At 42.6% G+C, this 24,340-nt stretch overlaps 1 protein-coding gene across 2 annotated transcripts; it reads left to right on the top strand.

The window, feature by feature from the left end:
* Window positions 1-1,065: 1,065 nt before the first annotated feature.
* On the top strand, window positions 1,066-24,189 carry CCDC90B (coiled-coil domain containing 90B). 2 transcript variants are annotated; one of them, XM_030200103.1, is made up of 10 exons: window positions 1,066-1,162; window positions 1,421-1,566; window positions 6,032-6,151; window positions 7,333-7,436; window positions 14,435-14,536; window positions 16,439-16,480; window positions 17,119-17,190; window positions 17,285-17,338; window positions 21,475-21,589; window positions 23,258-24,189. In XM_030200103.1, the coding sequence occupies exons 1-10, from the start codon at window positions 1,071-1,073 to the stop codon at window positions 23,311-23,313; spliced, it is 903 nt and encodes a 300-aa protein (XP_030055963.1). In that variant the 5' UTR covers window positions 1,066-1,070; the 3' UTR covers window positions 23,314-24,189. The 2 variants fall into 2 exon arrangements, with proteins under 2 accessions (XP_030055963.1, XP_030055962.1); XM_030200102.1 differs by having other exon boundaries at window positions 1,071-1,566.
* Window positions 24,190-24,340: the final 151 nt, after the last annotated feature.

The following is a 24,340-nucleotide window of genomic DNA, read 5'->3' as shown; positions in this document are numbered from 1 at the left end:
GCCATTTTGAATCCCCAGCCAGACCCAAGGAGGATGCAGCAGGCAAGGGCAGGCAGCGCTCCGGGCAGGAAAGAGGGGGCTCTTTCCTGCCCCGAAGAGAAGACGCTACTAGACCACCAGGGCTAGATAGTAAGTGAGGGGAGGGTATGTGACGGGGGGGAGGGGACTATGTGACGGGGGGCGGGGAATAGGGGGCGGAACGAGTAACCGAAGGGGGCATGGTGGGGCGGGGCATGAGGCGTGGCGGGGGCGTGACATGTATCCTCTTTTTCAGAGGACACAAAATGGTAACCCTAGATGAGGGTAGAGAGGTAGTGAGGAGCTGCAGATTGAGTGCATTTGTAGGTTAGTAGGAGAAGCTTGAACTGTATGCGGTACCTGATCGGGAGCCAGTGAAGTGACTTGAGGAGAGGGGTAATATGAGCATATCAGTCTAGGTAGGGTTACCATATGGCTCCAGAAAAAGGAGGACGGATTGAACCAGGGAAGATAAGACGGGCAGCAGAGTTCTGAACGGATTGAAGGGGGGCTAGATGGTTAAGTGGGAGGCCAGTAAGGCCAGGAGTAGGTTGCAGTAGTCAAGGCGAGAGGTGATGAGAGAGTCCATTTTTATTTCATGATATTATTTATATCTAGATATGGGAAGCTTTCAAATAAATTAAAAAGCTGTCAAATATGTTAAAAAGAAATCTTTTGTCCTCCACCTTTTAAGGCACTGCCTATGCAACTGGAACAGCGTTTGACTTTTTACAGATGGACCACGCATAGACAAACCCTTACGTCTAATAACCTTTGGCTATTGTTTTCAATAGCGTTTGGTTGCTATTGTTTTGGCTGAACTAAAACGGCGTCAAGCTCCGCCTACTGCTTGGAAGCTCCGCCTACTGGCTTCAGCCCGTATAATGGACTAGATAGAAACACCCCCGTCTCCTGCTTTCTTCAACCTCCTTGATTTCTCAGACAGAACAGAGGTCCGTGGCTCTGCGCAGAGAGATGACGTTTTTTAGAACAGTCTGCGCTTGCGCGATGCGCGAGGCTGTTTTGTGTTCTAAAGGACGGCGTTTGTGGGAATGACTTCTACCCAGTGGGAGGTGCTTGGGCCGGCTCTGGTTTCTTTGGGTCACTTTGAAAAGAAAAGCATTTTCCTTCGTAGTCTGGGGAGGTGAAAACAGTGGTGTCCTGGTGTAGCAAAGCATCTTTAGGAATTGCATGATAAATAAATTGCTGGGAGGGGGGATGTGGTTAAGTTTATGGTTGCTTTTGCCTCTGACTTTGCATTGTGCAGTTCTAGAGCTCTGCCAGTTAGTTCACTACATTTCCCAGCTTGCACAAGAAGGCAAGCATGCTTAACCCAGCCCCACAAGCCATCCTACTTGCCGCTGGCTTCCTCTTTGTGTTTCTGTCCTTGTCTCTCTGGTAGCTGCGATTTCTGCAAGGAGCTGTCAGCTGGCGACATGAGTGGAAAGGTCTGCAGAAGCGTTGCACGATGTCTGAGCAAACTCTCACCCTCCCCCTTGATCCCAGAGTACACTGACACCCAGCTGAGCTTCGGTTTTCTGAGAAAAGGTAAAACTGGGCATTTCTGACTGATGAGGATTATATAACGAAATCTAAAGTTTATTAGGTATTCTCCAGTTTTTTGACATTTGTATAAGTGAATGAAAAATCAGACGATAATCATCAATAAAAATGACCAATGAGGTGATAGAAAATCGATGATAATGACAGTCTGAGGTTTTTTATTTTTGTATGATGGTTTTATAGCTTTTTTTTTTTCTTTAGAAACTGGCCTTGTCCTTAATCATGCTTTTCTGCAGATTAGCTTTTCTGTTATAGGGTGTTGCTTCATTTGATTAACTTGTTTTTTGGTGAGGGGGCGCACTTCAGTTGACTTTCATAATTAAGGAACTTTCTTTGGTATATACTTCCATAAAGTAGTGTGTTTACCATATTGTACCACTTGAATATGTACAGCTAAAAGTGAACAAAAGTTTAGGTGCTACCTTTTATTGCACTAACTTGATACATTTCTTACTAGCGTTTCCATGGCTACAACTTTGTTTTTCAGGCCATAAACAAAATTAACAGGTTAAGGTAAAGGATCATACTGTGTAAGGACATCATGATCCTTTGAATTAACCTGCTCATTTTTCTTTGACCTGGTGAAAGGTAGTGTGTTACTCAAAAGCTGCTTATAAATGTATCCTTAGCCCAATGAAAGGTTATCGCATACAAAGAATTTTTTTAAATTTATCTTTATTTCTACATGTAAAAAAAAGATAGTCCCCTGTATGCAACTACCAGGTCACGAAAGACTTATCAGGTCACCACTTACTTGAGTGACAGTTTTTTGCCAGACTCTTAGTGGGATGGTTTACGATTGCTTTCCCCAATCATCTCCTCCCCCCCACCCCCACCCCCTAAGGTCGGGTACTCATTAATTGACTAAAAATGAATGGTTGACTTTGTCGGCCAGAGTATGCGTTTCCTTCTATTTTCCCATTGTGACATCCTGGAAACGGGAAAAAAGGGATGAAGATCTTTTCCATTTCTCAGTAAAAGAACTAGCTTTCTTAGTACTTTTTAAACAAATCATTTTTGGCCCAGCAATTTTTGTGCTGCTCATTCAGGCTTCCGGTTTAGTCAGAACCAGCTTTATGGGACAACAGCACTCCTCACAACTATCCTTAATTTTTTTATACAATTTATTTCCATTTGACCAAAATTTCACAAAAGAAATCAAGATAACATACACCAGTCTTATTTCAAGTAAAGGAAACATGGGGGGAAGGGGGGGCAGTGCTGGAAAAGGGACACCCACACAATTCCTAGCCCATCTAAATTTTAAACCCTCCTATGTGCTATTGGTGGTATGCCATTCTGTTCCCTCCTTCTCCACCTGCCCTATGGCCCAACATGTCTTTCTTTCAAATCTCCCTTCTTGCTGGCGAAGTGAGTAATAAACACCAGAGAATCTTCACACTCCTGTGCCATTGAAGGCGCTGCCATTCTACCTCATCTGATGTGTAAAGCAGAGCCTTTAGCCGTGGCACAGAAGGGCAGAGCCTCCACGGTGTTTGTTACGTTTTTAAACTTCTTGTTGCTGCCGCAACAGGAACAGAAATTTGAAAGGGAGAGAGGCTAGGTATATGTCTTTATGAAATGCCAGCTTAAAATCTGCTGAAATCAAAACTACAATATAAGCACATTCATTTACCCCAGCTTGGAAGCAGGAGTAAATGGGTGTAGCTGAAGTATGCATGTAAGTGATGATTTTTTTTTAATTAATTTTTTATGTTACAGAACAATATCGCAAGTACAAATTGTTAAAGAAAAACAGGGCATATTAATCTGTATTAACAATAATTAGAAGAAAGTTAACAAAAAAAACAAAATGAGGAGAACAAAACTCCTTAGACCACAATGAAGAGGGGAGCAGACTAAAGGCCCTGTTTACTATGGTGTGCTAGCATTTTTAGTGCATGCTAAAAATTAGAAGAGATGGGCAAAGCTGGATAGAGGGGAGGAGGAGAGAAAGACAGGGTAAAACTGGATGCTGGGAGATGAGACAGAAGAATGATGTGATGGGGAAAAGAGAGAAGTGATGTTGAATGGTGAGGGGAGTGAAAGACAGTGGGGTGATGTTGGATGGGGGCATGAGAGAGAGACAGAAGAGATCCTGGATGGCTGAGGGAGGGGTCCTGCATGGCAGATGAGGGGGGGAGAGACAGAGAGGAGATGGAACTAAAAGGCAGCAAATCTGAAACTGGTGACCATTTGGCAACCTACTAAAAATATTAATAGTCAAATCATGATATGGTTACTAGTATGTGAGGAAGGGGATGGGTCCCTGAAGGGGTTGAGTGAGGGTGGAAATGGGGTTAAAAAGATGGTGAAAGAGAAGCAATAGGACTTGAGGTATAGGGTAAGAGATGGAAGTATGGCCTGCAGGCAAGGGAAGAAAAGAGAGTCAGGGATGGAGCTGGAGTATCTGATGGCACATCCAGCGTGAAACCAAGGAGATGTAAAGTCCAGTATTGTAGAAATTTTATTATTTTATTTATTTAGGATTTATTTACTGCCTTTTTGAAGGAATTCACGCAAGGCGGTGTACAGTAAGAATAGATCAAGCATGAGCAATAGACAATTACAGCAGTAAAAATATTCAAAAACAATACAAAGTATGGCATGGTATACTATTTACAATATCAACACAATGCGTAATAGAACATTATAGGTGATAGCGAAGGGTAAAGCAAAGATGTAACATATAGAAGGGTAAGAAAGTAGGAAGAGTTAGAAAGTAAGGTGACTGATTTAAAGAAAGTTGCACATGAGGTCAGAGAAATGGTTAAATGTTATCTCAGCTAGAGTAGGAGTGGATAAATACACCTCTGAGACTCGACACAGAGCCGTGTTTCAGCATTTTTGCCTGCATCCGGAGTCTGCAAAAGTATAGTAGCAGGTTTATCTCATATCACACGAAGGGTCTTGATAGCTCTACGTATGTAAGAGGAGTAAAGGGCACCTTCGGGGAAACTGCTATAGAACTGTGCCATAAAGCCGAGTATCTTCAAAAGGTTGCCAGCGATAGGACTGGGCACGAAGTGCATTATATGCTGACATTTTGCTTCATGCCCAGTCCTATCGCTGGCAGTCTTTTGAAAATACTTTGCTTTACGGCGCCCTCTACTTCTCAAACATACATAGAGCAAAGCTATTTATTTATTACATTTGTACCCCGCGCTTTCCCACACATAGCAGGTTCAATGCGGCTTACATAGTAAATAGAATTACAAAGTATTGTAAGAAGCATATTACAAACTGTAATAAACATAGTAATAGTAAGGTTTTAAGAATATGTGAATTGAGCTTGGAAAGGTAAACAAGGTATGATGGGCAAAAGGAAAGAGATTGGGAGGGGTATGGTATAGGGAGATGGAGAAGAGAAGACTGGGGTATGAGTATAAGGAGTTTGGGAGACATGGTTTAAGGTATAATCATCTTCAGAGCAGGAGATGTGTGGGTGGGCTTGAAAGGTTAGGTTGGGTCATTAGGGTAAGTTTGCTTGAAGAGATGTGTCTTCAGCATTTTTCTGAAGGGTAGATAATCGTTAATTATTCGGATGGATCTTGGTAGAGCGTTCCAAAGCTGGCTGCCCAAAAATGAGAGGCCCTTCGTGTGATATCAAATAAACTTGCTACTGTAGGTTAGAAAGTGTCTGGAGTGCGAGGCAAGCCAACATGCTAATCATAGTGCCGGCCACTTTCTAGTGGGCCTTGGTAAAAGGATCCCTTGATATTTTTAATCTTTGAAGAATTTATCCTGAGAAAAGAATTGTCTTAGTGAGATCTTCCTTCATGGATGCCCTCGAATCTGATCTAGTTATTCTTGGAGCAGAGGACAAACCTCTCAACACTAACTTGAGTCGGTGGCAAAAACAGTAATTACCAGGGCAACATCTCTAACAATTTCAAGATATAACTTATATTTACCAGTACTTTAGATCCAGGACAAAAAAATATATATAAGTATAAAATGATAATTTTTCCATATATTATATTATAACTAGTAAAAAAGCCCCGTTTCTGATGCAAATGAAATGGAGGCTAGCAATGTTTTCTTCTGTGTGCATGTGGGAGTGTGTGTGTCCGTGCCCTCTGGCTTCTTTCCCCTCCCCCCTCTGAGTCCTTCACTGTTACAGAGCCAGGGATTTGATTTCGTGCTCTGCTGTTTTCCTTCACTGACTGTGTTACAGAGAGGGCGGGGCAGACACTCATAGGGAAACCGGATATCTTGCCCCCTTCACACTTCCGGCTGGAGGCTTCATAGAACGTTGGTGTTGCCTTTTATATAGAGAGATGTTGTAAGTTTTTATTTTGAAACTGGAGTCGGTACATTGTACCGACTCCGGTTACACCCAGAATTGCTTCTGACTCCACAGCCTTCCAGGGACTATGATGCTCTGTGTTACCAAATGGCACTTAGGGAGATCTGGAACTCGGTGTTAGCTCCTTCTTATCTTCCTTAGGCTTGATGACCTCTGCTTCCGTTAAGTCTTATGATGCAAGGAGAGTAGACATAATCCCAATGGAACAGAGGAGGTTAACCTTCGACACACATGCCCTAGTGCAGGACCTGCAGAACCATGGTAAGGAAAACCCTCAGAGTTTACTGGCACATGTGTGATACGACATTCGCAGTCTTGCTTGCTGGATTAGTCATCTGGGCATCAGACCTGAGTATTGGCCATATCAAGATGACTTCAGGGCTGCCTTGGCACTAACCAGATAGTTTACAGTGGTCAGACATAATATTCAGCAGTACCGTCCAGTGCTCAGTGTGCGGTGGCAGCTAAGAGAGCAAATAGAATGTTAGGTATTATTAGGAAAGAAATGGAAAATAAAAATGAGGACATTATAATGCCTTTGTATCGCTCCGTGGTGCGACCGCACCTCGAACGTTGTGTTCAATTGTGGTCGCCACATCTCAAAAAAGATATAGTGGAATTAGAAAAGGTACAGAGAAGGGCGACGAAAATGATGAAGGGGATGGGACGACTTCCCTATGAAGAAAGGCTGAAGCAGATAGGGCTCTTCAGCTTGGAGAAAAGACGGCTGAGGGGAGATAGGTCTATAAAATAATGACTGGAGTGAAACGGGTAGACGTGAATCGTTTTCTCTTTCCAAAAATACTAGGATTAAGGGGCATGCAATGAAGCTACAAAGTAGTAAATTTAAAACAAATTGGAGAAAATGTTTCTTCACTCAACATGCAATTAAACTCTGGAATTTGTTGCCAGAGAATGTGGTAAAGACAGCGTAGCAGGGTTTAAAAAAGGTTTGGATGGCTTCTTAAAGGAATGGACTTGTGAAAAATCCATTGCTTATTTCTGGGATAAGCAGCATAAAATGTATTGAACTTTTTGGGGATCTTGCCAGGTATTTGTGACCTGGATTGGCCACTGTTGGAAACAGGATGCTGGGCTTGATGGACCTTTGGTCTATCCCAGTACTGCAATACTTGTACTTAAGTGCTGCTGACTATTATGTTCTGACCTGGTCAACACTATTTAACCAGGTGATAGCCTTCTGCCTTGTTAAATAGTGCTGAATATCTACCTTTTATTTTTAACATACCAGGACTTCTCCTGACTGTTTACAGTCTCTGGATATTAGCCAACCGCTGCTTCTTCCTTCTGAACCAAGACCATGTTCAGAGTAGGGTGAAAGTACAGCATTTGTATCAAAATGCACAATATCTTGAAAAATATAAATAATAAATGTTTTATAAGAATGTGTAGCTGCCACCATAATTTCTTGTAATCCCTAGGTTTTGAAAAAGTCCAGGCAGAGACCATTGTATCAGCTTTGGCAACACTGTCAAACTCTAGTATTGAAACCATCTATAAAGATATGGTGACCAAAACTCAGCAGGTAAGAATATACTATTATGATTCTTTTACGTTGCTCTTGCACACATATTTATGACCCAGTTCTTCATTTTTGGCATTCTTTTCTGAAAGAAAATAAACTCGTTGTTCTTTGATCCTGTCCGTCTGTGACCCTTTTCATGCCCATGCATGTTGCATGTGAGCAGATGGTGTGTTACTGAATTCACTAGGACAGGGAGGTTCAACGAATGGAGGGTTTGTGGGCAAGAATGTTCCACAGGGTAGGAGAAGGTACACTCGCCATTAAAAACGTTAGCAAAGTCATGCTGGGTGAGACCAAAGGCCATTGAGCCCCAACAGTGGCCAGTCCCAGGTCATCCCCAAAATAAATCTGCTTCTCATAGTTCATTTTCAAGGAAAACAGATGCTTTCTCAAGTCTACCTAGCAAATAAATTATGGACTTCCCCCTAGGAGCTTGTCCAAACCCTTTTTCAGTTCCGCTGTATTGGTTGCTTCTCTATGCAGTCCTTCGAGGATTAGGGGTATTTCGGCTTCTTTTCTGTGAAGGAATGATGGCAAGAATAATAGGAAATCTGGACTGCTTGAGAATCTGGACCCCTAAAAATTGCGAAATCCAGACCATCCAAGAATCTGGATTACACCTTCCCCCTCCCTTCTGTCGTTCCTCCCCCCTACCCCAACACACACAGTCTGGCATCTGTCCCACAACTCCTGGTCCTGCCCCCAGTCTCTCTCTCCCCCCTAGTGTAGTACCTTTTCAGAAATTTTCAGTGCTGCAGCACCAGCGGCAGTCTTACTCATAGGATGTCTCCAGCCTGCACCGGGCCTTTCCCTCTGATCCATCCTGCCCAATGCTATATTCTATCCATGCAAGAACACAATCTGTTGAAGGTGTCATCCAGATTATCGAGAACAGGAACCACCAATATCCCCAGTAAGTGCCAATGAGGGATTGGCTGCCTTTTTGGTGGGGAAGTGTGGTGGGGGGCGGGTGGTACATGTCCTTACATTGATGCCAGAGAGGGGTCAGGATGTGTTGGGTGATGTACTTAGGGGTTGTGGGTTGCGATCTGAGGGTTGGGGTAGTTTGGCTCAAGCTGGGGGGTTTTGTTTGTTTGGGGCAACAGCTGCAGCCTCCACTTAATTTACTAAAATTGCCTTAAAAGCAAAACAAAAAAAAATGAAAAATTATAAAAAAAAAAAAAAAATGCAAATGTCTCGGGGAAACTAGAGAAAACCCACATTATGTGCCTGTACACTCCTATTATTCTCCGTAGCTGGTTTTTGTCTCCTATGTAATGAAATGGCATATTCTGTCCAGTTTGGATGTGATTGGAGCAAGATTTTGTTTCAGATTTCTTTTCTGATATCTAATTTAGGGCCTTTTACTAAACCACGCTAACGATTCCCGTGCGGCAAATGCAACACAGCCCATCGAAAGTGAATAGGAATCACTAGAGCAGTTTAGTAAAAGAGGCCCTTAATGTCTTGATTAGTGTTTGTAGAAGTATGGATTCCAAGTAAGCAAAAGGGTAATGGATCTTATATTCCTTTAATGGCAATTATAGAAGAAAGGTTAATGAGGCCTTGACCATACCAGACTTTATAGATTTATCTGGGAAAACTTCTTGAGAGATTAAAACAAGAGTACAGACATTAATATGTAGCTCTGAAGTTAATATTAACGAGATTTGGGATGTTTAACATTGCATTTATATTCGGTATTATACAGATTGTTTCAAAACTTGCTCGTGATGTGTTTAATGGTGCACAGCAACCCTGATGGCTGAAAACGGAGTGAAAAACAAAGTTTAAAAGATACAAATTTCCTTGTTCATCTAGAGAAAAAAAAAAAGTTGAATTAGCTTAAGTTTGCAACTGGTGGGTGCAGGACTTGAACCTTAGCCACTGGTGTATAGTTTGAGATGTGCAGGGGGCAGCTCCTCCCTCCCAAAATAAAAATGTCGCAGGTGGTAATAATTGATCCCCCATCGTCCCACTCCCAGTATGTCTTCCTTACCACTTGCCCACCCTCAACAGTAAGAAGGCAAAGTACATTTATGACTGCTGACCCTGTGGAAGCCTTTTATGAACATTACAAAGTTTCAAATTGTATGTTTTTTTTTTTTTTAAATTTAATCTTGATATACCGCCTGTTGGGGATGACATCTAAGTCTATGTGCATAGGCAGCAGAATGAGGTGACCCGCAGGAGCCATGACCCCTCTAGTATTTTACCTAGTACAGTATGCACAACAAAAGCACACGGGGGCGGGGCTGGAGATTGGTTGGTTTTGTCAATCAAAATGAATGTTATATACCTTTTTGCCTTTGCAGCTTAAGGGTTGCTGCCATGTATAGGCTCAAGGGCAAAATCTACAGTAGCACCAGTTCTAAAACCTGATGTGCAGGAATGAGTAAAAGAAGCCTCCGATTGGATGACTTGTACATAACTTGTAGCTGTTTACTGCAGGATTTGTTTACAGTGCCTGGCTCGGTTATTCCTGTGACTGTTGTAGGCAAACAATTTATTTATTTCAAAATTGAGAGTCCAATATTCAAAGCGATTTATGCAGGCAAAAGCCTTTCCTGCCCACTTGAATAGCTCCCCACAGACCTAACGGGATATTCAGCGGCACTTAACAGGACAGTACCACTGAATATCCCCTGAGACTGCCCAAACAAAAAGTGGGCAGGTCAGGGGCGGCACTGGGGAGGAGCCCCAGGTTATGTGGGTGCTGGCAATATTCAGTGTCGGCACCCACATAGCTAAGTGGCTTTATTTAGCACAGCTCAAGAGCTGCCCTAAATAAGGCCACTTAGCTATGTAACATACATAGTAGATGACGGCAGAAAAAGACCTGCATGGTCCATCCAGTCTGCCCAACAAGATAACTCATATGTGCCACTTTTTGTGTATACCTTACCTTGATTTGTACCTGTCTTTTTCAGGGCACAGACCATATAAGTCTGCCCAGCACTATCCCCGCCCCCCAACCACCAGCCCTGCCTCCCACCACCGGCTCTGGCACAGACCGTATAAGTCTGCCCAGCACTATCCCCGCCTCCCACTACCGGCTCTTGCCACCCAATCTTGGTTAAGCTCCTGAGGATTCATTCCTTCTGAACAGGATTCCTTTATGTTTATCTCACGCATGTTTGAATTCCGTTACGGTCATCTCCACCACCTCCCGCGGGAGGGCATTCCAAGCATCCACCACTCTCTCCGTGAAAAAATACTTCCTGACATTTTTCTTGAGTCTGCCCCCCCCCCCCCAAGTTCCTTCCTACCCCCCCCCCCCCACCCCTCTAAACCTGGTTAAGCCCCCAGGCTTACCTACATCCCTGGTGGTCCAGGGGGGCAGGAATGCAGCCCACTCGCTCCTGCCCCTTGTGGTGCCTCTCTAGAATGGCTGTTGTGACCTCTCACAATACTTGTGATCTTGCCCCCAATGAACCCGCTGGACAACCAAGGGTACAGGTAGGCCCAGGGGGAGGGCCTACCTGCACGGCTGGTGGGAGTCTTCTGGGGCGGTTTTGGTGCAGATTGGGGGGAGGGGAAGAGGGAACATTGGTGGGTGTCTCAGGAATTTTGTTTGTTTTGGGGAGATTGTCATTTTGTTTGGGGATTTTTTTGGTAAAAACAAAGTTATGCGGGTCCTGGCCCAATATTCAGCCGGGGCCACATAACTCTTATGTGGCCCCGGGTGAATATCGGCTGGACCCACAAAAGCTCCGGGTGGCCAAGCTTCCCAAAATTATCCCTGATATTCAGTGTCAGTGCTCGGACATGGCCCGGTACTGAATATCAGGGGACAGTTTAGACAGCAACAATCAGCATTTAAAAAAAAAAACGCTGACCGCCGCCGGCTGAATATTGGGGGGGGGGGGGGGTGGGGGTGAGTCTTTCTGTTCCTCATAATGCAGCATCCTAAACAGACAGTTCTATCTAAACACACAGATCACCCCCCAATCCATTTAAACAGTCAAAATAGCTTGTATGAGCAGAAATATTTTCAACTTCTTCCTAATTGTAATGTAAACCATCTTAGACATTACATCGGTGATGGGGGGAGGGGGAAGTAGTAAATAACTGCACAAAATGAGGCCAGCAACAGATAAAGCAGAACTACAAGGTTTTCACAAGCAAGCCACGTTTTATTAGTCCCTTGAGAACAGAGTTAAACCAATGGTCCTTGGAGCGAGCCCAGTATCCTGTTTCCAACAGTGGCCAATACAGATTACAAGTATCTGACAGAATACCAAAAGGTAGCAAGATTCCATGTTTCTAATGTACCTGAAAAACGTTTTTATTATTTTTGCCTCTGTAGTAACCTTCTTTTCAAAATTCTTTTAGCTCGTTTGCTAGTGCTTTTGCCGCTTTCTGTTTTCTTCATTCAGATCTTTTTTTTTCATTTTTTTTTTAAGATGGTCTTGTGACTCTAATAACCTCTTCCACCTTACTTTTTCACCATGCTGGCTATCGTTTGGCCTTCCTTCACCTTTTTTGATATGTGGAATACATCTAGTTCGGGCCTCCAATATAGTATTTTTAAACAATATCTATGCCTGATTTAGGGGGGTAGTTACTAAGATGCTGTAAAAGCTGGACTTCTACCGTACCTCAGTTTACCACAGGAATGACTAACCTGAAGTATCTCAGTACTGCGGGTTAATTACTCCCACCCACAGTAGAAGAAGAATACTGCTGAGGGGCGTAGCCAGACTTCGGCGGGAGGGGGGGTCCAGAGCCCGAGGTGAGGGGGCACATTTTAGCCCCCCCCCCCCCCCTTGTCGACGACCCGCCCTCCCGCCGCCAACCCTCCCCCGCCGTCGCCTACCTTTGCTGGCGGGGGACCCCAATCCCTGCCAGCCGAGGAGGTCCTCTTCTTCCCGCAAAGGCTTTGTTCTGTTTCTGACGTCCTGCACGTTGTACGTGCAGTAGGTCAGACTCACAGAAACAGAACGAAGCCTGGCTGATCTGCAAGGCTTTGTTCTGTTTCTGTGAGTCTGACGTCTTGCACGTACAACGTGCAGGACGTCAGAAACAGAACGAAGCCTTCGCGGGAAGAAGAGGACCTCCTCGGCTGGTGGAGATTGGGGTCCCCCACCAGCAAAGGTAGCCCATGGCGACGGCGGAGGAGGGTTGGCGGCGGGAAGGGAGGTCCAGGGCCCACGTAGCTACGCCACTGATACTGCTTGTGATCAATCTCACAAGCAGCATTATTTTACCATCTTGGGAGCACTCAATAAGCATGGAGGGGATATAAGAAAGATGCTGTGTCAGAGTTGTTGGATTTTTTAAATTAAGATCTCAAAGCTTTTTTTTCTAAAGTCTTTTTCCATGTTATATTTTTGTTTACTTTTTTCTTGCTAAGTGTCGCATACTGATGTGTTGTAGACTGATACAGTAGCAGCTTCTATACACATTGAAACCTGAGTGGGCCTTTTGAATCACAAGGAGTATTTATTAGCCAGGCCACCATTTCTCCCTTCCACTGTGTTCCTCTGTGCTCAGCATCATCTCTGTGTTCCTGTCCCTCCCTGTGTCCAGCTTTTCTTCTCTCTCTGGTCTCGGCTCTCTCCCCTCCACACGGTCTAGCATCTGTCCTACCCCCCTCCCACCCATCCACCATCTCTGTTTCTCAGCTTTATGCCCCCCCCCCTTGAGTACAGCATCTTTCCCTGCGCTTGAGGGTCCAGTATCTCTTATTCCCCCTCCCCCCATTGTCTAGCATCTCCCTCTACCTGTGCCCCTGGTTCAGTCCTTCAAATATGTTTCTGCCCGGTTTCAGTTTCAGCCAAAAGGCTACAACCATGGTTTCGGTCAAAACTGACCGTGTTTTCGGTGGAAGCCAAAAATGTGGGCTTTGTCCTGTTTGTTTCTCTCCCTCCCCTTCAAACAGGAGTTGTGTTCTCCCCTGCCCCGCTTCGGCCTATCCTACAATCCCCAGCAGACCAGGGGTGCAGACAGTGCAGGTGTGATCCCCAGCCACTCCTGCCCATGCCGACTCCACTCCCAAAATGGCTGCCACAACCTCCAGCAGCAGTCTCGCAAGACTAAGCAAGAGGTCAGAGCAGCCACCCTGAAAACGAAGCCAACACGGGCAACCAGGAAACACTCCCGCCCTAACCACACCACCAGAACAAGAGGGACTTCAAGGTAGTGGGGTGGGGGGGGGGGGGAGAGAGAGAGCACACATTTTCGACTTCCACCAAAAACGCATGGTCAGTTTTGGACAAAACCAAAACCAGGCAGAAAAATATTTGAAGGACTGAACTGGGGGCACAGGTAGAGAGAGAAACTGGATAATGGGGGCGGTCAGATCACGAGGGGGAATAAGAGATACTGGACCCTCAAGAGGAGGGAAAGATTCTGTACTCAAGGGGGAGGGGCAGAAAGTAGTGAAACAGATGGTGGATGGGGGGAGGGGATAGGACAGATGCTAGACTGGGCATTCTTTTTTTTTTTCTGTGCTTGTGTATAATGTGATTGCAAATAATGTAGTTACGATCTTGCATAGTAGATTATGAGATTTGCTATCCTGCTTGTCCTTGGAAAATGCATATTGTTGCAAAAATCCATGCAGTTGAGACAACACAAATTTCTCCACAAGTTTCACCAAAGAAGGATTTGAGGGTCATACAATGAAGCTTCTAAGTAGTAGATTTAGAACAAATTGGAAAAAATATTTCTTCATTCAACGTATGGTTAAGCTCTGGAATTTGATGCTAGAGATTGTAGTAAAAGCAGTTAGCACGCAACAGGGTTTAAAAGAAGGTTTGGACAAATTCCTGGAAGAAAAGCCTATAAACCATTATTAAGATGAATTTGGGAAAAGTCTGGTGCTTATTCCTGTGATAAGCAACATGAAATTTTATTTTTCCAATACAGAGGGTTTTGTTTTTGTTTTTTAAACAAATATTTCATAAGAGCCTTCTTTCACGGTAGTGGTGAAATATCAAGTTAATGAAAAGGCTCTCACAATTTCTTTGTTATTTGTATATTTTTTCCCATAGGAAATAACTCTGCAGCAGATAATGGCTCATTTGGACTCCATTCGGAAAGACATGGTCATCCTAGAGAAGAGTGAATTTGCAACCCTGAGGGCAGAGAATGAGGTATTACTATTTCATAGGTTATTATTCAGTTAAATAAAGCAAACATTGGGCCTTATTCTTCAAAGTCTTCCCATTCCCAGAGGCACATAATAGGAGAAAAGCCTTAGTGAACTGAGCCCTAATGATCAGACTGTATTAAAGGGCTTGTCTCATTTTATGTCAGAGAAAAGGACTTAAGTATATAGACCCTTAGGGGCCCTTTTACTAAGCTGCACTAAAAAGTGACCTGCGTTGTTTTTAGCGCGTGCATTTCCCGTGTGCTGAGGTCACTTTTTATGGTGGCAGTAAAATGGACGCAGTTTCAATTTTCCCCTTAATGGCCATTTCCCATTTAGCTCTTAATGCCACCTATTCACTAGGGCTCCTGCACTAATCGGTAGCATGCAGTGGAGGAGTGGTTAGAGCACCGGTCTTGCAATCCAGAGGTGGCTGGTTCAAATCCTGCTGCTACTCCTTGTGATCTTGGGCAAGTCACTTAACCCTCCATTGCCTCAGGTACAAACTTAGATTGTGAGCCCTCCTGGGACAGAGAAATATCCAGAGTACCTGACTGTAACTCACCTTGAGCTACTACTGAAAAAGGTGTGAGCAAAATCCAAATAAATTATTTGAGATTCTGTTGCTACTATCTGAGATTCTACATGGAATGTTAATGTTGCTATTCGATGTAGAAGCCTGCCCTTGCAGATCAGCAACGCGGCCGCGCAGGCTTCTGTTTCTGTGAGTCTGACGTCCTGCACATACGTGGAGGACGTCAGACTCACAGAAACAGAAGCCTGCGCGGCCGCATAGCTGATCTGCAAGGGCAGGCTTCTACATGGAATGTTGCTAGTGGAGGAGTAGCCTAGTGGTTAGAGCACCGGTCTTGCAATCCAGAGGTGGCCAGTTCAAATCCCGCTGCTACTCCTTGTGCTCTTGGGCAAGTCACTTAACCCTCCATTGCCTCAGGTACAAACTTAGATTGTGAGCCCTCCTGGGACAGAGAAATATCCAGAGTACCTGAATGTAACTCACCTTGAGCCACTACTGAAAAAGGTGTGAGCAAAATCTAAATAAATAAATTTGCTGATTAATGCAGGGCACGCCTACTCTTTGCCCCCCCCCCCCCCTTGCTAAAAAATAGTTGTTTTTTTTTAGTGTGGGATTGACACATGCTGATCCCAGAACTACCGCAGGATGCCTGAGTATGTCCCGAGGTAGTGCCTTTAAGCATGCTTACTGCCAATTAGTAAAAGGGTCCCTTAGTTGCAAAAAAAAAAAAAAATCAAGCTGTCAAGTAGCCTCAATCTTTGTGTTCATTTGATTATGCTTATTACATGAAAACTACAACTTCCACAGACTTCCAGAGTTCAAGTAGCAGGCTGTAGCAATTCAGAATAGTAATATTTAATTCTCTAAGCTGCTCCCCTGAAATTCTGCTGGCCATGTTATAAACGAGAGTGAAAATTTAGCTCATTTAGACTCTCTTGTTTTTACCCTTTACCTGCCTGTTCAAAACATTCTACCTTTTTGTGCTCTCCTGTTCCACACTACTGCCTTTGAGACCCATTGTAAAACCCACTTCACTCCATTTTCTTCTTACCAGAACCCAGATGCTCTGCCATCATTTTTTTCTTGCCCCATCCTCTCTCCTTCATGGCTGGACCTGCTGCACCATCAACCACAGCCCCCTTAATTTTAGAGTCTGATCTGGACCATACAAGGCTCCATATTTTGATTAATTCTGTGATGTCAGATTCTGGTTCTTAAGTTTTCATGCTGTATTTCTGCTTTAACTGCTGTTATCCGATATGGTATATGACAAAATGAGTTCTGGTCTTCTTCTGATGGAAACCTTTTTGCTGCAGAACACTTGTCAGGCAATAATTATGAATTTCTAATTGCCTTCTCTTTTGTGCCTAGAAAATGAAAATTGAATTGGATCAAGTTAAGCAACAAATTCTAGTAAGTTTTAAGTTGCTTTGTCATATCTGATGGTTTATTGCAGGAGCATAGCAAGACATCCAATTTTGGGTGGGCAGTGTGGGTGGGCACAGCAACCCTTCTTGGCATCTCTCCCTCCCCTGCAGGCGAAAGTCTCTCTCAACTCCACCCCCCCACCACCTTTCTAAGCTTTCAGTTCTTCGCGGGCAGCAATCAGTAACTCACCCATTGCTCGCTCTGACCTGAGCCTCCCTCTAACCATGTCCCACCTGTACAGAAACAGGAAGTTGTGTCGGAGAGGCTCAGGGCTGGTGTGAGCAGTGGGTATGAGTCGCTGCCTGTGAAGAACTGAAAGCTTTTGAAAAGTATGGGAGGGGTGGAGTTGAAAGACCCGTTCACCTGCAGGGGAGGAGAGGGAAGGGAGAGATGGTGGGAGTATTCAGCTGGTGGGGCTTGGGTTGGGGATCCCCATCAACCATATCGCAGCTGTGCTACTGGGTGGGCCTGAACCCAAAGTGGGTGGGTCTGTGCCCTCCTTGGCTATACCACTGGCTTGTAGCCTTCCTTAAAACATCTGCAAACCTGACACTTTTTAGCAACCTGTACTGTATATAGACATGTAACTTTTTGTGTGTGTGTTTTGTTTTTTTTCTCCAAAGAATGAAACGGGTAGAATCCGGGCAGATTCCAAATTGGATATGAACTTGGAAAGAAGTAGATTAGCAGATATGGTAAGGTTTATTTCTCCTTCCCACTAGTTCTCTGATTTTAAATGGTTTCTGAGAAACTTAGTATTGATGCATTTTGGCCTTTTCTAATCTTCAGTTCACAGAACAGCAGAAGAAACTTATGGAAGCAAGTACAGATTTTCATAAAAAGGTGAGCTTGAGATTTTCTCATCCAGGCCTATGCTATGCAGTGAAATTATGACAACTGCAAGATCTTACATGGTACATCTTTTTCTCCGCTAGATCTACACTGCTGCTAATGCCCTGACCTAAACATAGGCAAAGGACGACTACAGCTGCTGTTTCATCATGTCCTTTATTTTAACACAGAACCAAGAGCGCTTTACTTGACCCGTAGGATTATTCTAGATCCACGTTGACACACAATAGAAGGAACCCAGTGACCTAAGCACCATAGAAGTGACCAGATATCAAGCTAAAACATAACCTGAATCTTCCATGCTAAATTGAAAAATAACATAGAGTTGCCCTACTGGGGGGAAGGATGAGATTTGATATATTGCCTTTCTGTGGTTACCAATCAAAGCAGTTTACATATTATATACAAGTACTTATTTTATTCCTGGGGCAATGGAGTGTTATAAATACATAAGTATTGCTACACTGGGACAGACCAAAGGTCCATGAAGCCCAGCATCCTGTTTCTAACAGTGGCCAATCCAGGTCACAAATACCTGGCTAGATCCCAAAAAAGTTCAATACATTTATGCTGCTTATCCCAGAAATAAGCAGTGAATTTTCCCCAAGTCAATTTAATAATGGTCTATGGACTTTTCCTTTAGGAAGCCATCCAGACCTTTTTTTAAACCCCGCTAAGCTAACCGCCATTACCACATTCTCTGGCAAGAATTCCAGAGTTTAATTACACGTTGAGTGAAGAAAACTTTTCTCTGATTCATATTAAATTTACTACTTTGTAGCTTCATCGTATGCCCCCTAGTATTTTTGGAAAGAGTAAACAAACAATTCATGACTACCCGTTCCACTCCACTCATTATTTTATAGACCTCTATCATATCTCCCCTCAGCCATCTTTTGTCCAAGCTGAAGAGCCCTAGACGCTTTCACAGAGAAGTCGTCCCATCCCTTTTATCATTTTCGTCACCCTTCTCTGTACCTTTTCTAATTCCACTTTATCTTTTTTGAGATGCGGTGACCAGAATTAAACACAATATTTGAGATGCGGTCGCACCATGGACCGATACAAAGGCATTATAACGTCCTCACTTTTGTTTTCCATTCCAAGTTAAGTGACTCGCCCAGTGTACTGGCTGCGTGCTTTTGGCTTTTCTATTCTCTGACCACAGAAATAATTAGGCAGCAATCAGAAAGAGAAAATGTCTTTTATTACTCACCAGCACAGGACCAGATATCAGTAGCAAGTTGTGGAAAATAATAGCAAACTTACAAAGTCTATCAGTACCTTTGGTAGTTATAAGTAATCAGGTCAGACTAATTATATAAAGGAAAGAAAAAGGAGGAAGGAAAGTTTATTCCTCACTGTCATACAAAGGTCACAGAGCTGAGAGAAAGAAAGGAAGAAAGAGTGAATGAAAGATTCTTAGTTATAAAGAATTAGTTCTTACGGGGGGGAGGAAGGACACCCCCCTTAGGAAATAGGCTGTGGGCAAGGATATGAAACTTCTCTTGCCAGTCAGACTATTTCAGAGTCTCTTTAGATGAGCAGTTACTTATATACCCTTCCCATCGCAAAGGACCACCTCATATATCACCCAGTCAGCAATCCCGCAAATACATAGGAGACCTGTGATAGGGATGTCATGATAACGGGGGTTTTGTCAGTTCGTTTGTAACAAGACGGTTGGGATGTCATGGTAATGGTTTTGTCAGTTTGTGGTCAGCCAGAAATTCCTGTCTTGCAACTATCAGTGGAAACTGAAAGAAACACACAGAAATAAGCAGACCCAAAAGGCCAGAAAATTCCAGAACACCAGAATCACAAGGAGCTACAGCGGAAATTGAACCCAATTGCTCTAGTTCTCAGGTCTCTGCACTAACAATTAGGTTACTCCAGGGTTCATTTAGCCTAGTATCCTGTTTCTAAGAGTGGCCAGTTCAGTCACAAGTACCTGGTAGCATTCCAAAAAGTAGCAGATTCCATTCTACTTAACCCAGGGATAAGCAGTGGCTTTCCCTAGGTCTACCTCAGTAATGGTTTATGGACTTAGTTCCAACAGGAATTTGTCCATACCTTTATTTTTAAACCTTTTTACGTAAACTACCTTTACCACTTATGGTTTATTAAAATTTCATATAAACTAGGCTTAGATCTCAGCAACAATGAGTACAGAGTAACTATATGCTGAATGAAAAAATATTTTCTCCTATTTGTTTTAAATGGACTACTGTGTAAAGTTTTGGAAGAGTAAACAATCGATTTGCATTTACCCATTCCACTCCACTCAAGATTTTATAGACATCTGTCATGTCTCCCCTCAGCCATCTCCTTTCCATGGTGAAGAGATCCAAATTCTTTAAGAACATAAGTGTTGCAGTTCTGGGACAGACCAAAGGTCCATCAAGCCCAGTACCCTGTTTCCAACAGTGGCCAATCCAGGTCACAAGTACCTGATAAGATCCCAAAAGAGTAAAACAGATGTTATACTGCTTATCCTAGAAATATCAGTGAAAAAACACACAGGCAGTTCTCCACTCAAATTATAAATTACAAAACAAAAAAAGATAGTAGAGGATTCCTAGGAGTCAAACTATGTTGTACGGGGTGAGTCTCATATAATAGCCACGGCTGGTTTCACTTCACTCCCGCGGTGAACCTCTGCCCGTGTGAATTTCTAATCACAGACTCTACCCCCAACCTACCAATGCTCGAACAACTCAGTCTTGACGAACTTCTGCTTATCGCATTGCATAAGTAAATATAAAGGCAATGTGTCACTTATCTTATTGAAGCCAGGGTTTGTGAGCGCACCGGTTTCAGTAAGATACCAAACTTCAAAGCAGGTACTGCAGCCAGAATAGAAACTGGCACATTTTTATTAAAGTGGCGTACTTTTGGTTAATATAAAAAATTAAGGGTTAATCATTTTCAGGATGACGTGTTGCCCAACCAAAGGAAAGTACCCATATGGCTAATATTTTACACTTATACAATATTCTAACTCTGGGTTGAAACAATTCCAATATAGTTGTAAATTCAAAATATACTTATCCAACACAACTGTGCAAATACCAATTTATTTATTTTGACTGCTTTTCATATATACATCTAATCATCAAAAAACTAAAACCATTCAATCATATCAATCCTACTTACTCAACACACATTGTTAACCATCTATTCAATCAAATCAAGAGAAGCGATATGGGATACTTGTGAAATGGTGAGAACCACATAAGTCTGTTGGTGGGTTGATCATCCCGAGAGCTGTGATTGGTGAACAGCTGAAAAGGATATATAAATCCTATTTTGGACTTGGCATTTGCATGCTCGAGTGGATTTTGTGAGTCATCATACCCACACCAATTTCAAGATTACTATGTAGTTCATATGAACATGGCCAAATAATGAGAAGCGGTAACGCAATCAATAGAGACAGCAATAGTAGTGATCTTGTATTAATTTCATGTTTGGTGGGGTTCAGGAGTATAAAAGTATTTGACTCAATTTTGTTCATAGCTGTTTGGTACAACCTTATGATATAATATTGACAATGTAATAGTTGGAAGAGTGTTTTAGAGAAAGGTGAATAAGTGAATGACTAGATGGTTAAGAATGTGTGTTGCACTACCTGATAATTGTATAAATGCTGATTTGCTATGGGTATTGTCATGGTATGTTGTTCTGCCTTTTTATTTTTGTTATTAACTTTGCCATGGATTATTACTTTTTCTTTTTGGTTGTTTTGTGTTATACTTGTAAAATCTTAATAAAAATATGAAAAAAAAATGTGTGTTGAGTGAGTAGGAGTAATATGATTGAATGGTTTTAGTTTTTTTGATGATTAGATGTATATGATATGAAAAGCAGTCAAAATAAATTAATTGGTATTTGCATAGTTGTGTTGGATAAGTAATATTTTACACTGAAATACTGCAACTAGCTTATCTTCAAAAGGTCTGCCTGTGGCTCACTGCAGAGCATTCTGACTTCAGCATATCCATAATCTTTACTTATTTGCTTACATCTGCCAAAAAGCTTGGGTGAATACTGTTACTTTTTTGATTGCATTTAAAGGAATAAAACTAATGGAAGTCAAGTTTTTGATGTGTGTGTGTTTGTTTCAGAATGCAGACACAGACTGTCTTATTACAGAGATCAATAAAAAAATTGACATTGATATAGCATCCTTGAAAACTCTCATGGAATCTCATAAACTGGACACAGTACGTTATCTTGCAGGTAAGATGCATATGAAGAGGTAATAAAATAAATATAGTAAGAATAAATTTTGTATACTTTTCAGTAGTTTTATAAAATGCACTCTGTTAGGCATAGATCAGCTGAGAACATTGAGCCAAAAGTTGGATATTAATTGGATGGCTTAGGTTTGCAAGTCAATCTAGTTCTGAACCATCTAAGCATTTTCTAGAAGGATTTGCAAATCTAAATGATGTTTTGGTATTTCATGCTGTAAATCTCAGGTCACATTTATAGACTTACAGTTGGTCTGGTTGAAAGAAGACCACGTGCCCATTCACAGCTTAATTGTACCAGTTTAATCTTCTTCCAAACTATAATCATATCAAATTAGTATAAGATTGGAATTTGGTGACACCTGACCACTGAACAAGTTGTATGTCGGAGGTATAGAACACTAGTCCTGAAAGACCACAGTGAGTTCTGGTTTTGTGGTGACCAAATTATGTAGATTGGCTTGACCCTCAGACTAACTGTATGTCGAGTATAGCTGATGAGTACTGTTGACATCTGAAAATCAGGCCTGGGTGAACCTCTCAAGGATCAGGACTGTGCATCTCTGTTCACAGACTTTCCAGCTGGTATTTATCTGAGGAAAATTATTTATAGATAAGAAGAAACTCTTTCTGTTGTCCTTAGTAAATGTAGTGTCCATAAGTCAACATTGAGGTTTTTACTTAATGCTTCCGCATTCTTTAATATACAGAGCTTGTGCATAATACTTTGAAAGAACATGAGTCCACTAAGATGTTTTCTGTCAACATGTCTTATGACACAGTGGCAGATTGATTTTTGCATTTGACCATTAAGTACCATCAAAGTTGACCTCTTTCTTACATGAAATTCTGCTATTATTTCCATAATAACTGTTTACACATTTATTTCCACTTTTGTCCTTTGTGAGTTAACAAGTTGTTGTTAGAAATTGGGGTGTATTTGTCAGGCAGTCAACCACTGCTGCTGTCTTATTCTCACTTTAATCTGTTGCTGTAGAGGCCCTTTTACAAAGCTGTGGTTAAACCCAGCGCGGGCTTACCGCTCGCTATCTTGGAACTATCGCTGGCCCAACGTGGCTGACGACGGTAGTTCTGGCTCTAGTGTGTGCCATTTATGGCACACTGGAAATTTCTTTTCGTAGTGTGGCGCTAACCCAGCATCGCCGGGTTACGTGGGAGTCTTACTCAAAGAGCTCTCTGCTGCATGGCTAAGCGGTAAGAGTTATCTTCCGCATGGCCTTTTTTTTTTTAAGGGGCTTTTTACCTGCTGCGCTAAAAATGGCCCTGGCGCATGGGAAAAACGGTCCCCACCGCTTAGTACTGGGCATCTATTTCAGAGTAAGTTAAATGACACCTGCCCCACATATAACACCATCAGAGGGTAGGTGCACTGGCTTCCAAAGAGTCAGTGGTTAGGTTATAATGAAAAGAAAAGGGGAAAGAATCCAATCAGTATGAATAAAAGCCCAGAGCATTTTCCCTGTTCATATATGGCAGCAGCAAGTAAGCAGAGCACAGGTTGCAAATGTGGGGGTGGGGGGGGGGGGGGGAGGTAAACCAGGCACGTCCCTTCCCCTTGCAAAAATGTTGTCAGTATTTAGATGCCAGCTCGCTGATCCTTGTTCATGCCTATTGTATGCATCTTCTCTTTCAGCTTCTGTCTTTACATGTCTAGCGATAGCGTTGGGATTTTATCGACTGTGGAAATAAGACCTTAGTACATCATCAACACATCCTGGTGATATGTTCTATCTTGGGACACAGCTGTTGCAACAGATTTGGAATGCTGTGCAGTCTAAATTACAATGGTAACGCAGGCTACTTTGATATACAAAGACCATCATGGATTAATACAATTATTATGTGAAAAAGGAATATTTAATGAAAAAAATAAACTTGAACTTCTTCAACTGCTTAGTTGAGGCTGTTTTGGCCAAGAAGGAAATTGCAGTGTGGAGGTGGCAAAATTAAGTATCTTCTTCATCACAGAATCAGTTATGTTTCACTAGGTTAGAGCTTTCCAAACCAGTTCTTCTGGTCCTTGACAGTTGAGGTTTCAAGATATCCATGAAGTGAATACATATGAAATTAATTTGCACATTCCATGTCTCTAATGTATGCAGACTTACCTGAAGCATATTCATTGTGGATATCCTGAAAACTCAACCAGCAGGTGTCACCAGGACAGATTGGGAAGCCAAGTATTATGTGGTCTGAGAGAGAATATTAGCCATAAAATAAAGTCCCCTTCCCAGCACTTGACATACCTGCCCTTAATCTGTGTGCAATGAAATCCTCATCTCATTCTGCTTTAAAGGAATTAGCCTCGGGTAATTTGCCTTGTCTAAAAAAAACACTTATTTTCCATTGGGGAAAGCCTCAATTGGTTTCTAGGTCTGTGGAAATCCATTTATTAGTACTGTAGATATTCTGTACAGTGGGTGAGGACTTCATGAATAATACATACCAATTTCATGTATACTAATTAACTCCTTCCAGAAATAGTGTTCAATGAATTTTATATTTATTGTGGTAGTATCAAGTAGGAACATCTAATATAATAATTTGTACCGTCAACATTCCATAGCTGGCTGTCTGGGTTCGTAACATCCTGACGTCAGCAAGCCTCCAGCGTTCCCTTCCCTCTCATTGTCCCACCCTCACGTAAAGACGAAATGACGTCAGAGGGCGGAAGAGGGAAGGGAACGCTGGAGGCGAGCTGTCAGGATGTTATGAA

Source organism: Microcaecilia unicolor, chromosome 4 (genome assembly GCF_901765095.1).
Source record: "Microcaecilia unicolor chromosome 4, aMicUni1.1, whole genome shotgun sequence".
Lineage (NCBI taxonomy): Eukaryota > Metazoa > Chordata > Amphibia > Gymnophiona > Siphonopidae > Microcaecilia > Microcaecilia unicolor.
The sequence above is the reverse complement of the archived record's forward strand: the minus strand, read 5'-3'. Positions and strand labels throughout refer to the sequence as shown.

Excerpts from the sequence above, each read along its gene's own strand:
- CCDC90B (XM_030200102.1), top strand. The coding sequence starts at position 1,251 with ATGGTTGCTTTTGCCTCTGACTTTGCATTGTGCAGTTCTAGAGCTCTG. Across the intron at positions 7,437-14,434 it reads TGGTGACCAAAACTCAGCAG|GAAATAACTCTGCAGCAGAT; the intron begins GTAAGAATATAC and ends TTTTTCCCATAG. Across the intron at positions 17,191-17,284 it reads GAAGTAGATTAGCAGATATG|TTCACAGAACAGCAGAAGAA; the intron begins GTAAGGTTTATT and ends TCTAATCTTCAG.